This window comes from Pediculus humanus, genomic scaffold (genome assembly GCF_000006295.1).
Source record: "Pediculus humanus corporis 1103172107613 genomic scaffold, whole genome shotgun sequence".
NCBI classification, from domain to species: Eukaryota; Metazoa; Arthropoda; class Insecta; order Psocodea; family Pediculidae; genus Pediculus; species Pediculus humanus.
In genome coordinates this window covers 514,510-535,474 of record NW_002987227.1, presented here as the reverse complement: position 1 = coordinate 535,474, position 20,965 = coordinate 514,510, and the positions used below count along the sequence as shown (strand labels likewise).

Genomic DNA, 20,965 nt, shown 5'->3' with positions numbered 1-20,965 from the left:
AGTATGTAATTTTAACATTTGACATAACAGTTTTTTTTTTTAATTACTTGTTGAATAATTTTATCCCTTAAAATACATAAATATTTAGAATCAATGTAACGTTGGGTTTTATTTTGTGTTTTCTAATATAGCAGTGTCCATATTTGTCTAAATAACTTTTTTTTAACGATTACGTAATAATTTACCTTTATATAATGATTTACTGACTTTAAATAAAAGTCGTAATTTATTACAAATCATTGCTTTTTTTTTTTTTTTTTAAATTGAACCAACGGATATTAAGGAAATAAATTAATTTAAAATAAAGAATAGAATAGAAAAAAAGACCGGAAAACTCCAACAGAGATTGATTGTCAGAAAAGAATATAAATCAACAAATAACTTAAATCAGTAATCAATGTCAGGTTTTATTTAAAATTTTTTTCTTTTAGTTAAATAAAAATGTTTTTCAAAATAGCAATCCCTTCATTTTGTTAAAAAATATTCTCTCCTTTGGTGAAAAATAAATTTTTTGTTACCATCTTGTAAGCTTTACTTATATTTGACTTGTAATTTTTTAAAAATTATTGTTATATTAATTTAAATTAATTTTTTTTTTTTTTAAATGAGTGAATAAATCAAGTGATTATTTTATTTTAAAAAAAAAAAGTTTAATTATTTAAATAGATACATATATGAATATAAAATTTAAATTACAGTTTTTCTCAGTGAAAATATTAAAATGTAATAAAACTAATTTTTTTTTTTTTTTTTTTAGCCGTTAACGTACATTCGACATGGTAAAATTCTTCTGGTCTTTCATTACAATATTTTTGATTTTAAAATTTACAATTTCTGCTCATAATGGTGAAGAACATACAAAATATTATTCAAATGAATGGGTGATAAGATTAGAAGGGGGCCAAGATGTAGCAGAATTAATATCAGCTAAATTGGGTTATAAATTATTGGGAAAGGTAAGTCAAAATTTAACATTTTTTTTTTTTCATTCATTTTTAGAAAAAAAAAAAATAAGAAAAAATTTTACTATATTCTTTATAAATTTAAATTATTATTATTATTATTTATTGCAAATAGTATGAAAAATGCATATAAATAAATAATAATAATAATAATACAAGTTTATTTCATTCCTGAATTTTAACAGGCATTCATTTCAGAAAGATTCTTGAGAAAAGTGAAGGAAATGATTTATATAAAAAAAAAAAATAGTTGATTTAAAGTAAAACTATATATAAATTATATTTTTATATAAAAAATATCATATTATTATTATATAATTACTGATTACAATTGTATTGTTTAGGTTACAGGATTTAATGATACTTACAGAATCATAAAAGAAGACATTTTCATTCAAAAAAAAAGAAATCATGCGCTACTTACAGAAACCCTTGAAAAAGACTCAAGAGTAAGCTATACATATATATATTTTATTTTTTTGTTTTTATTTGTATATCTCACCTTCTTTTAACCTTTCCAAAATTTTGTTGTGAGTGCTATTATTAATAAGTCCTTAAATTTATCTAATATAAAAATAAAAATCTACTTAAATATACTTTTAGGTAATTTGGGCCGAACAACAATTCACTAAAGAACGCGTTAAACGAGGATTTTTATACGATAACTCTCTGAGTACAGTGTATAATGAAAATAATGAAAAATTAACGCGACAATCAATTTTAAACTTATTGAAAGAAAAAAATATATCATACAATCAAGAAAAAATTTTATTTAGGCCATCTGATGTTAGCATGCGATACGCCAGCTACGATAGATTTAATGATGAACTTTGGAACCAACAGTGGTATTTGGTGAGAAAAATATCAGATTTCATTTAAAAAAAAAAAAAAAATTAAGATTTGATATTTAAATAACATTTTTTTTTTTTTTCATACTAGCAAGATACAAGAACACAATCAAATTTGCCAAAATTAGATCTTCATGTTCTTCCTGTTTACGACCTCGGCATCACAGGCAAAGGAGTAAGAGTTCTTATATTGGACGACGGTATAGAATATACTCATGAAGATCTGTGGGAAAACTATGTAAGAATTTTCAATGTCAAAGGTACTAAATTATAATGAGGTTAAACATTTATTTTAAATGATAGGATCCCGAAATCAGCTACGATGCTAATGATGAGGATGATGACCCTTTTCCAAGATTAGACGAAGAAGGAAGTAACGCTCACGGTACTCGTTGCGCCGGAGAAGTAGCCATGAAAGCCAACAATCTAAAATGCGGTGTAGGTGTTGCTTTCAACGCAAGAGTGGGAGGTAATATTCTGCTAATAATAAATTCACTGAAAAGAATATAATTAATGCTAAGGTATTATTATATCTAATTTCAGCTTTGCGATTATTAGATGGAGAAGTTAATGACAGAATCGAAGGTATAGCCTTGGGTTATGCTTATGACAAGGTAGATATATATAGTGCTTCGTGGGGTCCGACGGACGATGGAAAAACTGTTGAAGGACCTGGAAGATTGGCTAAAGAGGCTATTGAACGAGGAGTGACGGAAGTATTTAAACTATTTATAGTAAAATTTATTAATTTTTTTTTTTTTTTTTTTTTTAGAAAAAAGAAGAAAATCTTTGAAAAATTTTGATTTTTGATATGTCCGTAAGGAGCCCGTAGCGATAAACAATTTAAAATTTAAAAAAAAAAAGATAAAGTTTTTTCTTTTTAAATTTAAAAATCATAGAATTAAAGTTTTTTATGTGAACAAACTTGTTTCCAGTTGCTCTCACAAAATTTCCCATGATATAATTCGAATTAAAAGTAAATAAGTGAGTAAGTAGGTATAAATTAGAAAATCACGATAGCACTATTTAAATAAATTTACAAGGCGAGAATATCAGTTGATCAGGTTAACGTACTGATCATTAACATAATTTCATTTACTACAAAAAAAAACCACTTAATGTCAAAAAAATGATAATTAAAAAATTTTCCTTTCATAATTATATATATATTAATAACTATGAAAATAATTATAAATGAAATAAAAACATAATTTATTCTACAAAAAAAAAAAAAAAAAAAAAAAATTTCACATTGATTTAAAATCATTTATTTATTTATAAGAATTAATTGGTTTATCTCTTTTCAGGGACGAAATGGAAAAGGAGTAATTTATGTTTGGGCTGGAGGAAATGGAGGAAGTAAAGACGATAATTGCGATTGCGACGGATACATTGGAAGTATATATACATTGTCAATCGGAAGTGCTTCACAACATGGACAATTTCCTTGGTATGGAGAAAAATGTGCTGCTACTATGGCTGCTACATATTCTAGTGGAGCGTATGCAGATCAAATGATAGTTAAGTTTTGAATCATGAATAAAATAAAAAAAAATTTTTTTTTTTTTATTTTGAAGATAATTGTCAATTCTAATTTTTTTTTTTTTTTTTTTTTTTTTTCAGGCTACGACTGATGTAGGCAATACGTGTACAATTAAACACACGGGTACTTCAGCATCGGCACCACTCGCGGCAGGCATCATAGCTCTTGCCTTAGAAGCAAAGTAAGTTTTTATTTTTATAAATATTAATATTATATAATAATAATAATAAAAAAAAAATTCAAGCTCAGATTTAACATGGAGGGATATTCAGCATTTGGTAGCATGGACATCAGAATACAGTCCGTTAAGTGAAAACGAAGGATGGGTTATGAATGCAGCTGGATTTTGGGTGAACACGAGATTTGGTTTCGGTCTTATGAATGCTTATAGCTTAGTTGCAGCAGCCATTAACTGGACAAATGTACCGGAAAAATATTCATGTTCAATTGAAGCTGGAAAAAAGTAATTAAAAAAAAAAAAAAAAATTGTTTGTTTTTATTGACTTTTAAAATATGTATTTATTATACGGTTTTGTACTAATTTTATACGATCATTTACATATATTCTAAATACTATAAAAATTTTTTTTGGGGGGGGAGGAGGGGAAGGAGGGGAAGGAGGAGAAAAAGGGGGAGGAGAAGGAGGAGAAAAAGGGGGAGGAGAAGGAGGAGAAAAAGGGGGGGAGAAGGAGGAGGAGAGGGGAGGAGGGGAGGAGGAAATAATAAAAAATTATTGTAAAAATTTAATTTTTTCAGAAGCGAAGAAATTTACTGGGGTAAAGATGTAAATTTGGAAATAAATGCAACCGTTTGCGATTATGTTTACTATTTAGAACACGTTGAATTGGAAATTAATATAGAATATCCAGTTAGAGGAAATTTGGAAATTTTTTTGGAATCTCCATCAGGTAAATATTGCTATTAAAAATAATTAATTTTTTTTTTTTTTATTAGTCGGAATATCTTATTTAAATTTAGATAATTTTAAAAAATTTTAATACGCAATTACAGGAACAAATATTCAGTTGCTGGGGAGAAGAAAAAACGATAGTTCAAAAAGAGGTTTTAAAAATTGGAAACTTATGTCGGTATTGACATGGAATGAAAATCCACGTGGAATTTGGAAAGTTACTGTCACTGATAAAGTATGTAATTTAATATTTTTTTTATTTATATTACATTAGAAACTATCAAAAAAAAAAAAAATAGATTATTTGCGAAACGTTTATATGAAACTTAAAAAAAAAAAAAGGTATGATTTACATTAAAATTTTTAAACGCATTTTATTATGCATTCATGAGGTATAAAATTAAATTAAGTTAATGTATCTTAGATTGGGACTGCAAAGCAAAAAGGACGGACGGGAAAATTTATTTTACATCTTCACGGATTATATGATCGACCGAAATATTTGGAAAATCAAAATTTAAACACGGATAATAACAAAATGAATAAAAAAAATGAATTAAATACAATTGACATTGATGATAAATATTTTGGATGTAAATTTTTACAAAAATGGATGCCGTAATAATAATTAAAAAGTTTTTAATTTATTCTCATTTTAATATCTCTACACATAATTTTAATTTTAAAATAACTCAATTTAAAAAATTTGATTTTTTATTTTATGTTTACTTTAATATGCATCAATATTAAAAAGACACCCACGTAACTTTTTCTTTTTTTTTTTTTTTTTTTACTTATTATTGATTTTAATTTATGTAACATAAAAATAATTTGATATTAAATTAAAAATTTATTTAATTTTTATTTCTCATCATCTCCTTGATGATAAATTTTAGGATTGAGAATTGTTTTATTTAGGGCTAGAAAAATGTTATAAAAATTTATTTCTTGTTTTTATGAATTAAAAAAAAAAAAGAAAAAAATATTAATAATAAGTGAAAATCCCTTCTTTTGCGAGTCTTATGTAAAACAGTTTTTTTTTTTTTTTCTCTTTGATGAAAAACTATCATTTGTATATTTTATGTGTAGTTTAAAAAAAAAAAAAAAAAAAAAAAAAAAACATTGTATAGGGATTTTTGTTATGTTAAACAGTTTTTAATTGAAAGCATATTCATATGTTTCGTTTTTAATTATTAATACGAAAATAGCCGATTTTATCCGGAGAATAACGATTAACACATTCGTCTCCGATCGTCAGTCGCGAAGTAAGGCGGAAGGTCGTATTTGCGAATTGTGGTCGAGGTGTGGTGTTTGTAAATATTTTATTTTACTAGACAATTTATTTTAAATATTAAAATTGTAAATTAAAATTTAATTTTCATAAAACAGTAAATAATAATTGTATTTTCAATATGTCTAAATTTATATTTGAGTGTTTAATGGTTTCGCGTATGAGAATTAACGAAAAATGTGCATCGCGGACATCTTGAATGCTGTCTTTAGTTTGACTTGGAATTCACTTGAGATGATTAATTTTTAACTTTAAAAACCATTCATTGTTCATAATAAAAGATATATGAAAGTTTTTTTATTTAGGATATTTCAAATTTGACTGTTAAATCACGTGTGTTGACCTTTTATATGTATATATATCCGCATTAAAAAGTTCCTCTTGTACTTCATCGTAGTGTAGATTGACTTATGGATATTGCCAGTTGCGTCATACCAATCAAGGTACAGCTCCAATGTCTTTGTTAATAATTACTCTGATTTTTCTAGTCAAATTATAAAATTTTTTCCTATTCAAGGATATAACCTTGGATTGCATATCATTTGATTTCTTCATTAGGTTTTTTTTTCTTTTTTTTTTTTTTTTGTAAAATAAATTGCAGAGTGATTGATGATTTTGTTTTTTATTCTTTTTTAACTTTGAAATAATTTTTTTTTAAAAAAATTAATATAAAAATTTTTTATAATATATATAAACACGGATACTGGTTTTCAAAAAAAAAAAAAAAAAAAGTGTATTTTGTTAAAGGTCAAATACTTGGGTAAATTTTAATATTTACTAGAATTTTTGCTATAAATTCAAAAAAACTTTTTTTTCTTCTTTTTGTTTTATATAAATGAGAAAAATAAATGCTGATCAAAGTAGTTTTTTTAATTTATCTTTTATTTTTCTCATGCGAAATTTACACAAAATTAAGCATGTTAACAATTCCACTTAAGTGAATTTCATTTAACTTTAACTCTGATGCTTGTAAATTAAAAAATGTAGGTTATTTCTACTTTTTAATCTTTTTTCTTCTCTTTCTCTTTCTCCTTATAATTAATATGACTCTGTTTTTTTAAGAAGAAATCTTATTATCATTTCATAATTAGAATTAATATATAAAATAACAATAATTTTGAATTTCTATAATTTAAAAATTATTAAAATATAATTTTTTAACCTTTGAAAAATTATGTCGTTGTTATAAAAATCAATTGAGTATTGCCATTAATTTTTTTATTTTTTTTTATTTTTTAAATTTAAAAAAAAAAAAAATGTTGCAGTTTGTGCAATTTGCTTTCACACTTTAAGTTATTTATTTTTAGAAATTTTTTTAAAATACACTTTCAATAATTATTTCTCTTGACCTTTATTACAAAAAGTTTTTTTTACTTTTTTTTTAAGGTTTTCATGGTCACATTGAAATACTTTCTAATATTTTAAATGACTGACTGTATTTCACTTTGCTGTAATTTATGATGAGTTAGCAGAGAGTTTTATTTTATTTGTAAAGTGTTTTTTTTTATTATTATTATTATTATTATGTTCAAGATTATTGTTCTACATTGTAGTGAGATTTAAAAAAAAAAAAAAGTTATTTTTCACATGATAATAATTATTAATTAAAATATATTTTAATTTGTAAAAGGTAGTATTTGAGTTATTAACATAAACTTTTATCTTAAATTTTGAATTATAATTTCTGAAAAGTTTTTTAATATGAAATTTTAAATTTTATATATATGTCCAAGTAAATGATTTATTTTTTAATCAAGATGATTATTTATTTTTCTTTTTTATAATGTGTATTTATTTATTTATTATCATTAAGCAGATTAATAGAAAAACAATGATTGTACTTTAATAATTTACTACTCAGTGTAAATTAAAAAACTTTTGTTATTATTTTTGTTTTTTTTTTTTTTTTTGTTTTCGTTTAACTTCTTTTAAAATTTTAATGCCAATAATTTTTTAAATTTAGTACAGAGCCAAGAAATATTGGAAAATTTTCTACTTTAAATTACAATTTATAAATTAAACCTCTTTAGCAAACATTAAGCATGTCATTTTCATTATTATTATTATTATTATTTTTTATATTGCTTTAGGTCATTAATTTGATTACAATATTATTATTATCATTTTTTTATTTTTTTTAATTAATGTTATTTATTTAATGAAGCATAAACTAATAATATTCTTGGTAAAAGTTTTTTCATCTCATGATTTTAATGAACTTTTAAAAAAAAAAAATTTTTTTTTTTTTTTTTTTTTTTGTTGTAGTCTTTCAATGTGAGGAAGGACAATGCTCAAAGTCGCAAAGCTTGGCGGCTGGTGTCCAAATGACTCGAGAAAAAAAAAATGTTTGGTTTGGTTTGATTTTAAAACAAAAGGCTTAAATAATTTAAATAATTTTATGAAGTTAACATTGACACCATTGACCAATATTAATCGAGCTGTGATTGTTTTATCCATGTTAAATGTAGTTTTTGCTGATTACGCTTCAGATATAGGAAACGACAATAAAGAAAATGCTCATTATTCCAGACAGTGGGCAGTTTATATTGAAGGAGGAAAAGAGGTAGCCGATAAAATTGCTTCCAAACATGATTTTATTAATTTAGGAAATGTAAGTAAATTATTACAATTTGAAATTAAATTTTAATGCCTTTTTATTATTACTTTAAATATAACAAAAAAAGGTTTTTATTAAAAAAAAAAAAAAAATAATAATAATAAATTCAACAAAGGATTATAATAGAAAGTAATGTAAAATGAATTTCAAATAAAGGAAATTAAGTAATAATAATAAATTGCTGATGATATTATTGGATTAGATTTTATTTTTTTTTTTTATTCAACTAGTTAGATTTAGTTTCTATAATATTATTTAATTTATCTTTGAATAAAAATCGTTTTATTTGAAATTATTAAAAATTTCTCAATAGGCAAAAATACATTTTTTTTTTTTTTTCAAATGAAAAAAATAAATATTAATGCATTTGCATTATTGTTGACCCATATCAAAGGTCACGTAACTATTCGTTCTAATCTTAAAAATCCAGGAAAAAAAAAAAAAAAAACATGTTTGCATTGGAAATAAACAAATAAAGGGGGGGAGGGGGACTCTGTTACCTTAGGGGTATTTAAAGTTAACGGTAATTACTATTTTTTGACTTTAAAAAAAAAAAAAAATATAAATAACGATAGTAATAATCTTTATTATCATTATTTGAAAATTAATACTAATAAATGAAACATTCATTTTTATTTTTTTTTTTGTATTTATGTAAGTATTTAGCATAACGTTTTATGGACCATAATAATTAACATAATTTTAGTATTAGAATGTTTATTCTGTTAAATAATTATAATCTCCATTATGTACATCCCAACGGCCATGGATTTCAACAGCATGAAATTAAAAAAAAAGATCATTTATTATTATTTGAAAACAATAAAATTATTTATATAATAACGATAATTATAATTAAAATATAAATAAATTTTAAGTTAAATAATATTTATGTAATGTTTTCCATAATACATAATTGTTATTTAATTGCCATATGATTTTTTTTGTCCCCAATTATAATATTTTCCTTATTTATTTTTTTTTTATCGTCGATGAATTTTTTTTGAAGTAAAATCTGCTTAAATCTTATCTAATAAATTATATTATTATTATTATAATAATCATTTATTGTTTTATTTTCAGATTTTTGAAGATTATTATCATTTTGAACATAAACGACTTCAGAAAAGATCCCTAATTCCTCATACAGAATTTCATAAAAATCTTACTAATGAAGCTGAGGTAAAAAAAATTTATTTTTATTTTATTTTATTGAATGAATTTAGTTCACAATTTTTTTTTTCACTAAAAAAAAAAAATCATTTTAGTTAATAATAATAATAATTTACGGTTTATTACAGGTAAAATGGGCACAGCAACAAATAGTAAAGAAAAGATCAAAAAGAGATTTAATAACAATTAAATCTAAAACGAAATTTGGTGGGCTCAAGTTTAATGATGTCGAATGGCCACAGATGTGGTATTTGGTAAGTACTAATATTGGCACCATCATTTTTTTAAAATATATTACTATTTTATATTATTTATTTTAATCTTCAATGTTGTAATCGTACTTATCGTATTTATATAAAAAAAATTTTTAAATAATTATAATTTAAAATTTAAATTATTAGAATCGTGGTCAAGGGCTTGATATGAATGTTCTTGGAGCGTGGCAAGAAGGAATATCGGGCAATGGCGTTGTCGTAACAATTTTAGACGATGGTTTGGAAAAAAATCATCCTGATTTAGTTGCTAATTATGTGAGAGCATTTTTATTTAAGTATATATATACATAATTGAAAAAAATTTTTTTTTTTTTATTTTTTATTCACGTTCATTTTATTACATTTTAGGATCCTGAAGCGAGTTACGATGTAAATAGTCACGACAAAGATCCAATGCCTAGATATGATCAAGTAGATTCCAACAGGCATGGAACTCGTTGTGCTGGAGAAGTAGCGGCTGTTGCCAATAATTCATTATGCTCAATAGGAGTAGCATTTGGTGCTAGTGTGGGAGGTATGATTAAATATAAAAATAATTTTTTTTTTTTTTTTTTGCTTGTAATGTTAGAAAGTTATACTTACTAATGCTTACGTAATCATTGTTATTAAGTTTTTTTTTTTATTTGAATTTATTAAACTTAACTTTGAGTTATTTATAAATATTTTTACCTGTTGAGAAACAAAATTAAGACAGATGTTTTTATCATTTTAAAATCAATTCGTTTTATTATTTTTATAATTTAATTTACACTGAATTCATTGGAATTTAAATTAGTATGTTTAACTATTATGTTATGTTTTAATATAACATGACGGTCTACTGATCATCTTTGACGCATTTGAAATAAATAATTATTATAAATATTTAAAACGGTTGACCTTTTGTTGCGTGTTAAAATAATATTTTTTAACGCAAATGTAAGATTTACATTGAAAAAAAAGGTGATTAAATAAGCTACAATTTTTTTAATTATTTTTTTTTTTTTTTTTTTTAGGAGTTAGAATGCTTGATGGTGATGTGACAGACGCTGTAGAAGCTAGATCTCTTAGTCTGAACCCGCAACATATAGATATATATAGTGCTTCATGGGGTCCCGACGATGATGGTAAAACAGTGGATGGGCCTGGAGAATTAGCCACTAGAGCTTTTATCGAAGGAGTCACAAAAGTAAAATTTTCACTCATTTTAACTCTTTTTCTACAATTATAAAGAAAAATAAATATGTATAGAAACTAGAAAGGAAATGTTTGTTATATAATTTAGGGTCGCCAAGGCAAAGGTTCTATATTTGTTTGGGCATCGGGAAATGGAGGTCGAGAAAATGACAATTGTAACTGCGATGGGTATACTAATGCTATTTGGACTCTTTCCATCAGTAGTGCGACGGAAAATGGTTTGGTTCCTTGGTATTCAGAAGCTTGCAGTTCTACGTTGGCCACAACTTATAGCTCTGGATCAATCTCGGAAAAACAGGTATATTTACTATAATTTTTTTTTTTTTTTTTTTTTTAATAGATGTTATCTGAAAATCGGACAATGAAAAATATTTTAAATGTTCATTTGATCTTCTTCACAGTTTGATCAATAATATAATTTTTTGTTTTTCTACAAAATTTCTAGATAGTCACGACTGATCTTCGTCATAAGTGTACGAACGGGCACACGGGAACTTCCGCATCTGCACCTTTAGCGGCTGGAATCTGCGCTTTAGCTTTGGAGGCGAATAAAGATTTAACATGGCGCGACATGCAACATATAGTGGTTAGAACAGCCAGGCCAGCTAATTTAAAATCTTCTGATTGGAAGGTGAATGGTGTCGGCAGAAACGGTGAGTAGAAATTTAAAAAAAAAAAAAACTATTTTCTTTCAGATATATTTACTTTATTGCATAATTAATTTTCTATTACTTTAAAAATAATTTATTAAAATTAAAAATTCAGAGTTTATAAGTAAAATCGAGTATTTAAATTATTGCGCGTTTTTTTTTGTTACGCACACAAACACTGAAATATCTAAAATTTTCTTTGTCTTATAACAGTGAGCCATGCTTTTGGATATGGACTTATGGATGCTACAGCTATGGTCAAATTGGCAAGGACTTGGAAAACCGTACCCGAACAACAACGATGTGAAGTTTCGGCTCCCCATGTTGACAAGTAAAGTTTTGTTTTTCTCTTACATTTTCCTCATACATTGAATACTGTTTTCAATAGATGATATGTTACAGAATGATTCCTCCGCGAAGCAAAGTAATATTGGATCTCAACGTGACCACATGTCCAGGAGTTAATTTTTTAGAACACGTTCAAGCAAAAATTTCTCTTTCTTCTCCTCGTCGTGGAGATTTGCAAATTTATTTAACGTCACCGTCTGGAACGAAATCTACTTTATTAGCAAAAAGGCCTCACGACAGTTCTCGTAGTCCATTTACTGCGTGGCCGTTTATGAGTGTTCACACGTGGGGAGAAATGCCATTCGGCGTTTGGCAGTTAGAAATACATAATGAAGGAAGATATTTAGGTAAGCGATCGTAAACTTTTATTTTTCTTATTTCCCCCCCCCCCTTTCCCCATTTAAAAAAAAAATTTTTCTTATCTTCGATAATGTGTAAAATTGAATTATATAAATATTTCGTTTATAATTAATATATATATATATATATATGTATCTGTTGGTGCAGGCACTTTTTATAGAGACTCTTTCTTATTATTATTGATTTTTGCCTATATGTACTTAAACATTTTTCTTTTTTTTACAAAATGAAACTAAAAAATTATAAATGTTATTGAAAAGTGCTTCCATTTTAATAATTAAAATGGAAGGTTTTTAGTTTTTTTTTTTTTTTTTCTAACCGATTGTATATTTTATTAGTAGGTTGTATAGTAATAAGATTTAACTTTTTTTTTTTTTAATATTTGAATTTTTTATTAATATTAATTATAATTGCGTGTTTTCTTTTTACGCTGCTTTTTATTATGGATTTCGACTTCAGGTCGTGCAAATTTACAGGAATGGTCATTATTGTTTTATGGAACGACTCGAATTCCTTTTGAGATTCCATATCAAAGGACATCTCAACCTTCATCATCTAAATATAAATCTTCCCTTTCTCGTACAAATACGTTTTATTTAAATTCTAAAATAAATAAAACGGGAGCTCACGGTTCTTCTCATTATTTTAATAGGAAAAATTATAAAAATATTAAAAACAAATCTTCGACAACGTTTCGTACGGATAAATCAAGTTCAATCGGGAATGGGGAAAACGTTAAAATATTACCAACTATATCTTACAGAAATTTAAAAACTACAAAAAAATATTGGAATTTAAACGGTCATAAAAATAATAATTCGACAAAAGGTTTTTCCAAAACGATATTGACTCCCTTATCGACTCATAGTTTGCCTTTAACAATCGTTTTAGAACCTGGCGGCGAATCATACAGTCGCCAAAGAGTGCCTGATGTATTTCAAAAATATCCAAAAATCCAACAATTATTTCCCCTTTATGTAAATACGAGTCAAGAACATCAGGAGGGAAATCCAATATTAATATCTAAAATAAATAACAGACCCGATAATTATTATTCAAAATCTAGTTCCAAAAACAAAGGCCATGCAGCTTTGCAAAAAGCAGAAAGGCAAAATCGATTTGATACTTCTTTGTCTAGAACGAGCACAGAAGGAAAAATAAACGGAAATCGACCGATTCAAGGCAAGATAGACTATCTATATATATATATATTATTGTGCCTGATTATTATTTTTTTTTGTATTTTATTTAAATATTGTGTTAATATTATGGTTCATAACAATATTTTTATTTCATTGTTTGCATTGTGTAATGTTAATAGATAAAGATTTGGATTTTAAAAGTGATGAGTTGTGGATATGTGAAGAAGGAAATAAATATATATATATATAAATATTAATAGTAAAAATTATTTTTTCAGGTAATTTTGAAGGTTGGCAAATGCTTTTTTACGGTACCGAAGACATGCCTAACGGAGACGTGGTACCCGGAAGAAATAAAAATTGGAACGTGATATCGAAAATAAAAACCGTTTTAACGAATAGTAAAACAAATTCAGAAGACGACGTATCAAATCATTTGGATTCCGAAACGGGTAATAATAAAGTATGGAAAGATCAGGCGACGAGACGTGATGACATGATGAGAACGACAATGGATCCACTGGGAAATCCCTCATCCGGATGCGTTTCTATATCAAAATCTACCTCTCAGTGCGTAGGTTCGTTATTTTTATTTTTATTCACATCAAGTTGGGGATTCACAATTGACTTGTGGGAATTGGGTAATTTAATAGTAAGCTTCTCAGTGTTACCTATTAAGTACTTTATTAAAATAATATTAAGTTATTTTAGTTACGTAAAAAATATCGAAATAAAAATTTTAAATAAAAGACGTCTAGATCATTTTAATAATAAATTAAATAAGACTGATTTAGATAAAAACATCACAAGTTATAAATTGTTTTGTACTTTACTATATTTTAGTTTTAATCGTTTTATTAAAATATAATTAATTTTAGTTAAATCTTATATATAAATATATACATAAAGAGGAACAAAATAAATGCGTAGACAAATTATATAGACAAATTTTTTCTTTTTTTTTTTTTTTTTTTTTTTTTTTCTATCGAAAAACGATGTCGTTTATTATATATATATATATATATATATGACTTTTATTTAATACGTCAGACTCATTGCCCTTTATCATAATTACTATACATATTTTATAGCCGTCCAAAAATATTTTTAAAATTGTTAAAAGAGCGACTAAGACAGGTGACAATAAATTTATCATTATACAAAAAAAAAAAAAGTCGCAAAATTTTTTTTATAGGTCGGCAATTCCCTGTGATCCGTTTTTATTTAAATTATAAAAACAAAAGTGAACTTATTATTATTATTATTATTACTACTACTACTACTACTGGTACTACTACCACTCTTACTATTTAACGAACAACTTGGCTCTTGAACAAACTGGCTTTTTTATAGGAGCAAAGAGTCTGATTTTATGAGAATAATTTCAATTTTTTTTTTGTTAATAATTTAATTGTCATAGAAAGAAGAAATAATAATAATAATAATAATAATAATAATAATTTTTGAATTTGACTGATTAGTTAAATCAATTGTAATCAATATATAAAATTAGATACTAAAAAAATCCATCGATTATGTACATTTATTTAAAAAAATTTTTTTTCTTTTTTTTTTTTTTTTTTGTCTTTCATAATGTTTTCATATTTGGTGGTGTTAAGGATTAATCAAGAGGCCATTTTATTATTATTATTATTATTATTTTTTTTTTTTTATTCATTTGACGAAAAAACTGAACAAAATAAAAATTACGTAAATAAATAAGATTTTTGTTTTATTTGTTTTAAATACTTTGTATTGTTATTATTATTATTATCAAAAACTTTTTTTTACCCATATTTTATTATTATTATTATTATTTTTTTTTAATGGGTGCCAAGCATAAGTTTATAATATACATATATATATATATTTAAATTTATATTATATTTCTTTGATTGTACATTTATTATTTAAAAAAATATAAAGCAATAAATATTATATATATATATATATATATTTTAGCAGCATGATTTCCTGTTGGTTTTTTTTTTTTTTTTAATTAAATATCTTTATATTTCTTTTTTATTGGCTCACTTATAATATTATATATATATATATATATAATTTTTATTTATAAAATTTGTATCTTTTATTTTTTACAATAACAATTAATAACCTAATTAAAAAATTAATTAAAATTAAATTTACTTTTTTTTATTTTAACATAATTTATTTATATATTTTTTTTTTTGATATTAAACACTAATAAATTATTAACCCATTTTTGTAATTTAAATAATACATTTATTAACAAATTTTAATTTTTGATAAAAAAAAGAAGATTAATAATAATAATAATAGTAGTGATATGTTTTTTACTGGATTAAATTCAAAACAAAGTTGTCACAAAGTGATATAGTGAATTACAAGCGGAAAATTTAATAAAAAAAAAGTTCTTAAGTACTGTTATTAAATAATATTACTATTATTATTATTATTATTATTATTATTTTTAAAAATTTTGTTTAAAAAAAAAAAAAAAGAAAAACGTAATTTTTTTACTTATTTGAAAAACATTTAATTACTACATATATATGTGTGTGGGGGGGAGAGGGGGAAGGGGAGGGGAGGAATTGCTCAACGAACAAATATTATGTACTTTAATTCAATTAATAATTTATATTTATTACATGCTATTTATATGACGTTTGTGACAGAAAACAAAATATTTTATGGTTGGATTAAATAGGCTAAGAGAAGAAAAAAAAATAGAAAAATTTTTTTTAGTTTAACAGCTGCTTCAATTAATGACATTTTTTTAAAGGTATTAAAAAATTATTTAATATTATTATTATTAATATATTTATTTTATGCAAATTAATGTTAGAGGAGGAATAACAAGGGTTAAATATCGAAATTTTTATTTTGAAAAATTTCTCTTCCTCTTATTTTTTTTTTTATAGTAAATTTTTTGTTCCGACACTGACATTAATTTGTTTTAATTTCTCTCTTTATTTTTTTTAATTAATTAACAATTATTAAAATCTGTAATTTATTTTATTTTCGATACTAATTTCTTTTTTTTTTTTTTTCTTACGGGTTAATCTCATAAAAATTTTATTGAGGTTCCCAGGTCGAGGTAGCAGAGCCAACGTAAAATAAAAAAAAAATAAAAAATCTATAAGGAAGAGAGATACGTCGGATCGCTCCGAGGCCTGGGATTCGACACTGCCGAGTCCTTCTTCCTGGTGCTTGGGAAATATAAATAAAACTTATCATCATCATCATCACCACCACCACTACCACCACCTGTCCAATAAAAAAAAAAAAAAAAAAAAAAAAACTTCCGTTGATTGACCAAAAGGTAAGTGAACCGTCCTTTTTATCAACCCCATTGCTTATTATTTTATCCTTTTATTTGATAATAATAATAATAACGTTACTGAACCATATTGAAATATTTTGTTGTTTTGTGTTAATTTATTCTGTAAACGTTCATGATATTTAAAAGGTTTTTTTTTTAAAATAATAATTTTTTGTTTTTTTTTTTTTTGTTGCAGAATGCGTCAATGGAATGTACCTGTACGGAGGACAGTGTGAATCTATTTGCCCACCTAAAACATATGCGGATATCAATGCGGATGGCAGAGCCGTTTGTTTACCCTGTCACTATACCTGTCTTACCTGCGCCGGTGATTCAGATGGACATTGCACTTCATGTCACGACGAAGCCATATTGGTACCATCTTCGGCAAAAGTTTCCACAGCGTTGAATCGTAACAAGTCGTCTAATAATAAAATTTATTCTTCTCTCAGAAAGGACATCGTCATTGGATGGAACACACACGATGATATTGATATTGAAAATCTTCCTCTTTCGAACGAAAATTATCATTTGAGTTACGGGAAACGAGAGTCGGAATTTTATTACGTAAAAAAAAATCAGGTCGTTGAAAAAAAAGCAGTGACGAAAAAAATTTTAAAACCTTTTAACGATGCTACAACCGTCCTTTTCTATTGTTACCCGGGTAGCATGATGAACCAATTGAAATCATCAACATCTTGGTATTATAGAATGTCCGTATTATTCGCTTTTAATTTGTTTGTTTTATCCGTTATTTTGATGTATTTATTATGGAAAAAATTTTGTTCTAATTCGGTAAAAAATCAACAGGAAAAAGGAGGAGGAGGAGTCGGTTTAAAATACGGATATTTAAAAATGAACAACTCCGATATAGTTAAAATGCCAAACGGTGAAAATATTATTTATTTATCTAGTTCTAGCGATGAAGAAGAATTACTAGTCAATAAAGGAAAAGCAAAACTTAATAATCCAAATGAAATATAATAAAAAAATACCGGGATCCCCCCCTCCCCCTTTAAATTTGACTTACAAAAAAAAGAAGATAATCATCGTTTTGCATGAGAAATAAATATAATTTTTCCTCTATATCTGTGTAGTATTATATTTAAAAAAAAAAAAAATTATATATCATTATTATTATTATTATTATATAAATCAAATATTTCTATATTGAAATGTAAATTTTAAAGGTCCATCAGGTTTATTAATTAAATATGATTTTGAACCTAAAGGATTTCCAATCCAATCAATTTTAAAATTTCGACATAACTAAAAAAAAAAATATTAATTAATATTATTATTAATATTTAATTTTATTTTTTTTTTTTAAATTAATGAAATAAAGAAAAAGAAAACCTTTAAAATAGTTATTTGCATGTTTTGTTCAGCCAATCTTCTCGCTATACAAGATCTTGGACCATGACCAAACGGAAGTACCAAATATGGATTTAAATTTTTATTTTCTTTTTTCAACCATCTTTCCGGATAAAATTTCAAAGGGTGAGTAAAATATTTATCTAATTTACATATTATTTCGTTTTGTGTAACTATAACATTCTAAAAAAAAAAAAAATTATTAATATTTATTTATTTAAATTTATATATTCGTAGGTAAAAAAAAAAAATATTAACTCCTTTTGGTACTCTGTATCCGGAAAAAATGGCGTCTTCTAATAATATTCTTCCGATTCCAACTGATATTGGATTTAATCTAAATGATTCTTTAATAACTGCTTTTAAATATTCCGCATTGGCCAATATGTCGCTCGTTATCAAAGAATCACCCTTAGGAAGAAGATTAAAACTTTCTTTAAATAATTTTTCTTGTTTTTCTTTATTTGTTGCCAAATGATAAAGTGTAAAACTTGTTGAAAATGTCGTCTGAAAAGAGGGGGGAGGGGGAAAACACCCTTAATTATTTAAGGATAATTTTTTTTTTTTTTAAATAATAAAAATTATTTATTATTTACCGTATCGATACCAGCAAGTAAAATATCTGCACACATTCCAATTATGTCTTTTTTATCGATTTCTTTAGACGTTAAATAATATTCCAAAAGTGATTTTTCTCCATCATCATTATCATTATCATTATTATTTTTATTAATCATTTTTTGAATTTTTTTTTCTATTAATTCTACAGCCATACTAAAACATTATATATATATTGTGATTAAATATTTATTAAAAAAAAAAAAGGGGGGGGGAAATAATAAAAAATTTTTTTTATATACTTTTCCATAAATTGATGAGCATTTTTTAATTTATTATATAAAGGAGTATTCCAGAATCTCCAGAGTCTAAGACCGTTATCTGTTTTTAATATACATGAATTAATCGTCAATGCGGATTCCATTAATTTACTACTTTTTGATTGAGGTTTTAATTCTTCGGTTGTAAAACTATTTAATCTGGAGTCGAAAATTACAACCCCTAAAACTAATTATTATTATTATTATTATTATTAATCATCCGTAAATTTTTTAAAGTAAAATTTTATATGATAAACTCACTTTCTAAAAAAAGTCTTGATAATTTATTAATAAAATCTTCTGTTTTGGAAGACTGGGAATCCCCCAAGTGAGATATAAAACAATCAACGATATCATTTGTTTGTGAAATATAAGAGCGAACATTTTTTGGAGAACTTAAACCTTTTTGAAAAAAACTACGAAGTCGATACCATTCAGGTCCGTTACTTAAATTCAATAATTAAATTAACCTTTTAACCCTTTTTATTTATTAGAAAAAAAGGAAGAAAAGAAAAAAGAAAAATTTACGTGGGTAATAATCCTCCAGAATTATATAAATCTTTACGATGATTTCTATAATGTTGTAAAGCCAAATGACTTCTTCTTTCCGGATACCTTCCTTCTATTTTAAATAATTTTTTTATATCATCTGGATTAAATAACCAAATAATATTTGTTCCAGGTACGATTTCTTCTTTTATTATCGGACCAAATTCATTATATTTTTTTAAACCGTTTAAATAAAGTTCATCGAATTTATATTTTCCTTTAATTAAATTTTATTTTATTATTTTTATTATTTGAACACAAAACAAAACAAATTTAATTAATAAAATAAATTAATAAAAATTTATTAAAAAAAATTAAACTTACCAATAACTGGAAGGTAATAAAAAAGGGTTCCAATAAATGGTAACGATTTCGGTCCTGGAATTTCAGAAAATGATTTTATAAAATTTCCATTCATATCACACGCACATAAAAATAAAATTAATATATTGATATTAAAGTTTAATAATAATAATAATAATGAAAAAGTTGAAGAAATGTACGAGTTGCACGTTTGGTCATCACTGAAATTTAAGATTTTACGTGTTTTTATATTGACTTTTAATACAAAAAGGATATAACTTTGTTTTTTTATTATAAATTATTTTTTTTTATCGGTAAGAAATATATTAAACATACACACGCACACGCACACGCACACACATTAAATTTTATAATTTTATCGATAAGTTCGTATGAACGACTTATAATTAGAATAATGAAATTATTATATTTTGAGTGGGAAATTAAAAGGGTAATTTTTTCAGTCATCGGGAGCCATTTTTGGGGATCCAAATAACAATAAACTATATAAGAAAATTATAAAAATATTTAAAAGAAGAAAACCGTACAGGAAAACCCCATCGATCACGAATCGAATAGAGATTCCCAAATGTATGCTGAAAAACATTGACAACAAGCACATAGTACCTGTACCTATTAAATAATAATAATAATAATAATAATAAACCAGTGTAACACTCGTGCATTTACCTCACGTTAAGAAGAAAAATTTATTTAAATTTAATTCAAATTTATTTTTTTTTTTTTTTACATACACAAAAAAAATGTTTAATTTATCGTGTTAATAATTTTATCTTTTTTTTCGGTAAAATATTAATAAATGCACAATATATTAAAATTACTTTATATTTTAATAATTAAGTAAAAATAAAAAATTATATTTAATAATAAATAATTTATCATCGAGCGGTAATTTTTTTTTTTTTTTATTATAAAAATAATTTAAATTGTACATTTAAAATATTTATTTTTTGTTTATTTGTCTATAAGACACCCATATTTTCCAAGATATGTTATTAAAAAAATTTATTTATTTATTTTTTTTTGTTTTACTCAAAGGAATTGAATGCAAATCTAAAACTAATATAAATAAAATATATTTTTTATCATTATTTTAAAGTCTTAAAATAATCAAGCCGTGCAATTTATAATTAATTTATAAATATTCTACGTGAAAAAAAAAAAAAAAAAAACGTTTATCTAATTTCATTTGTTTGTAATTTTAATATTGTTTTAAAAAAAAAAATTTTTTTTAAACAATA

The 20,965-nt window shown here is 24.4% G+C and overlaps 4 protein-coding genes across 4 annotated transcripts; 3 read left to right on the top strand and 1 right to left on the bottom strand.

Annotated features, from left to right (window-relative positions):
* Positions 1-776: 776 nt before the first annotated feature.
* Phum_PHUM246240 (Furin-1 precursor, putative) lies at positions 777-4,885 on the top strand (the record flags this gene model as incomplete). Its single annotated transcript, XM_002426242.1, has 12 exons — positions 777-956; positions 1,307-1,411; positions 1,566-1,814; positions 1,902-2,048; positions 2,114-2,279; positions 2,354-2,526; positions 3,118-3,330; positions 3,434-3,534; positions 3,598-3,816; positions 4,110-4,261; positions 4,365-4,498; positions 4,688-4,885. The coding sequence occupies 12 exons, from the start codon at positions 777-779 to the stop codon at positions 4,883-4,885; spliced, it is 2,037 nt and encodes a 678-aa protein (XP_002426287.1).
* Positions 4,886-8,009: 3,124 nt separating this feature from the next.
* On the top strand, positions 8,010-13,314 carry Phum_PHUM246230 (proprotein convertase subtilisin/kexin type 4, furin, putative; the record flags this gene model as incomplete). The annotated part of the gene is made up of 12 exons (XM_002426241.1): positions 8,010-8,165; positions 9,255-9,353; positions 9,473-9,598; positions 9,746-9,874; positions 9,968-10,133; positions 10,615-10,787; positions 10,884-11,093; positions 11,241-11,448; positions 11,659-11,776; positions 11,848-12,140; positions 12,613-13,140; positions 13,220-13,314. The coding sequence occupies 12 exons, from the start codon at positions 8,010-8,012 to the stop codon at positions 13,312-13,314; spliced, it is 2,301 nt and encodes a 766-aa protein (XP_002426286.1).
* A 150-nt stretch (positions 13,315-13,464) lies between these two features.
* On the top strand, positions 13,465-17,583 carry Phum_PHUM246220 (uncharacterized protein; the record flags this gene model as incomplete). Its single annotated transcript, XM_002426240.1, has 5 exons — positions 13,465-13,495; positions 13,574-13,947; positions 14,387-14,490; positions 16,425-16,483; positions 16,796-17,583. The coding sequence occupies 5 exons, from the start codon at positions 13,465-13,467 to the stop codon at positions 17,581-17,583; spliced, it is 1,356 nt and encodes a 451-aa protein (XP_002426285.1).
* A 171-nt stretch (positions 17,584-17,754) lies between these two features.
* On the bottom strand, positions 17,755-19,818 carry Phum_PHUM246210 (cytochrome P450, putative; the record flags this gene model as incomplete). The annotated part of the gene is made up of 8 exons (XM_002426239.1): positions 17,755-17,868; positions 17,956-18,156; positions 18,232-18,480; positions 18,570-18,747; positions 18,834-19,038; positions 19,113-19,297; positions 19,380-19,617; positions 19,725-19,818. The coding sequence occupies 8 exons, from the start codon at positions 19,816-19,818 to the stop codon at positions 17,755-17,757; spliced, it is 1,464 nt and encodes a 487-aa protein (XP_002426284.1).
* Positions 19,819-20,965: the final 1,147 nt, after the last annotated feature.